This window comes from Acanthisitta chloris, unplaced genomic scaffold (assembly GCF_000695815.1).
Source record: "Acanthisitta chloris isolate BGI_N310 unplaced genomic scaffold, ASM69581v1 scaffold13587, whole genome shotgun sequence".
NCBI lineage: Eukaryota > Metazoa > Chordata > Aves > Passeriformes > Acanthisittidae > Acanthisitta > Acanthisitta chloris.
The window spans coordinates 30,587-31,740 of NW_008683252.1; the positions used below are offsets into that span (position 1 = coordinate 30,587).

Below are 1,154 nucleotides of genomic sequence, written 5' to 3' on the forward strand. Positions count from 1 at the left end.
TAATCACTGAAAATAAACCAAAACCAAACCTACACCAAAACCACACCTACACATACCACCCTTCCTCTTACAGTCATATTTGGTACATTATGGGTTCCAAACTCTGCCTTACTTCCAGGCTTAAGCCAGGACTTGCTGACAGAACACTAATGGAAGGAGAGGGCAACATTAACAACAGCAACAGCACAAGAACTTGAATGTCAGCACCTACTCTGCTGACAGTGGTAAAGTAAATCCAAAATGTATTACTTTTCCCCAACTCATTCACTTCCCTCTGTGCATGCAATTAGTTGGAGGAAACAGGAGCATTTCAGCACCTTTTTACTCAGTCATATTATTTATAAATGCTTTCTATCTTATGCTACCTAGGGTGAAAGAGACTCAGATGTTATGACTTCAGTTTGGACATTGTGAAAATATGGGAAATGGCTTGGGACAGACATCATTTCATTGCAGTCCAGTGTTTTTTCAAATGTGACTTGCTTATTACATATGGGTATCCTTGACATCTTGCTAAGTACTTCCCCTGTCCTCTGCTAAAACCTGCATCAAACTTAAACTTTGAGGAAGAAAAGGGATGCATTTTATACTCACACAAAGACTGGGAACCAGACTGGACAGGTTGACATGCCGTGGTGCAAACATATGAAGCTGCTGAAGGCAGGATATGGCAGCTGCCTGAACCAGCGAGTCTGAATGGTCTTGTGTGATTGCACATCCCACCAAACAGGAGGAACGGATTGTTGAAATTGTAGCTCCGTTACCTAATGATGTAATATGATATCCTTAACACAGCAAAACTTGTGTATGACAACTGTAGACTTTAAACCTTTGAGAAGCAAGATTTACTAATACTTCAAAAGTTCATGGACTAACATGCAACTTTTATGAATTCCACTGCAAATTAGAAACACTACAGAGTGTTTCAGTATCTCTTTTTTAGTTCAGTTAAGCACTGTTCTGTTCAAATGAAACTCTGGATTGAAGATTTCCAGTTAGAAATATTTTGAGATTATTTTCTCAGAACTGAAACCAGTAAATTATCTCAATTTAAATTTTAAAAGTCTCCTTCATTCTATATATACAGGCAACATTTCATGCACTGAACCATTCCCTAAAATATCACATAACTCTGAAGCCAGCATATATATATA

General features: G+C 38.0%; 1 protein-coding gene across 1 annotated transcript in view; it reads right to left on the reverse strand.

The window, feature by feature from the left end:
* The window catches only part of HEATR5B (HEAT repeat containing 5B), a 51,886-nt gene that overhangs the window by 27,752 nt on the left and 22,980 nt on the right, over positions 1-1,154 (reverse strand). Inside the window, exon 20 of the mRNA XM_009078868.1 lies at positions 595-764. Within this exon, the coding sequence (XP_009077116.1) occupies positions 595-764 (170 nt within the window). The remainder of the gene's footprint in view (positions 1-594; positions 765-1,154) is intronic.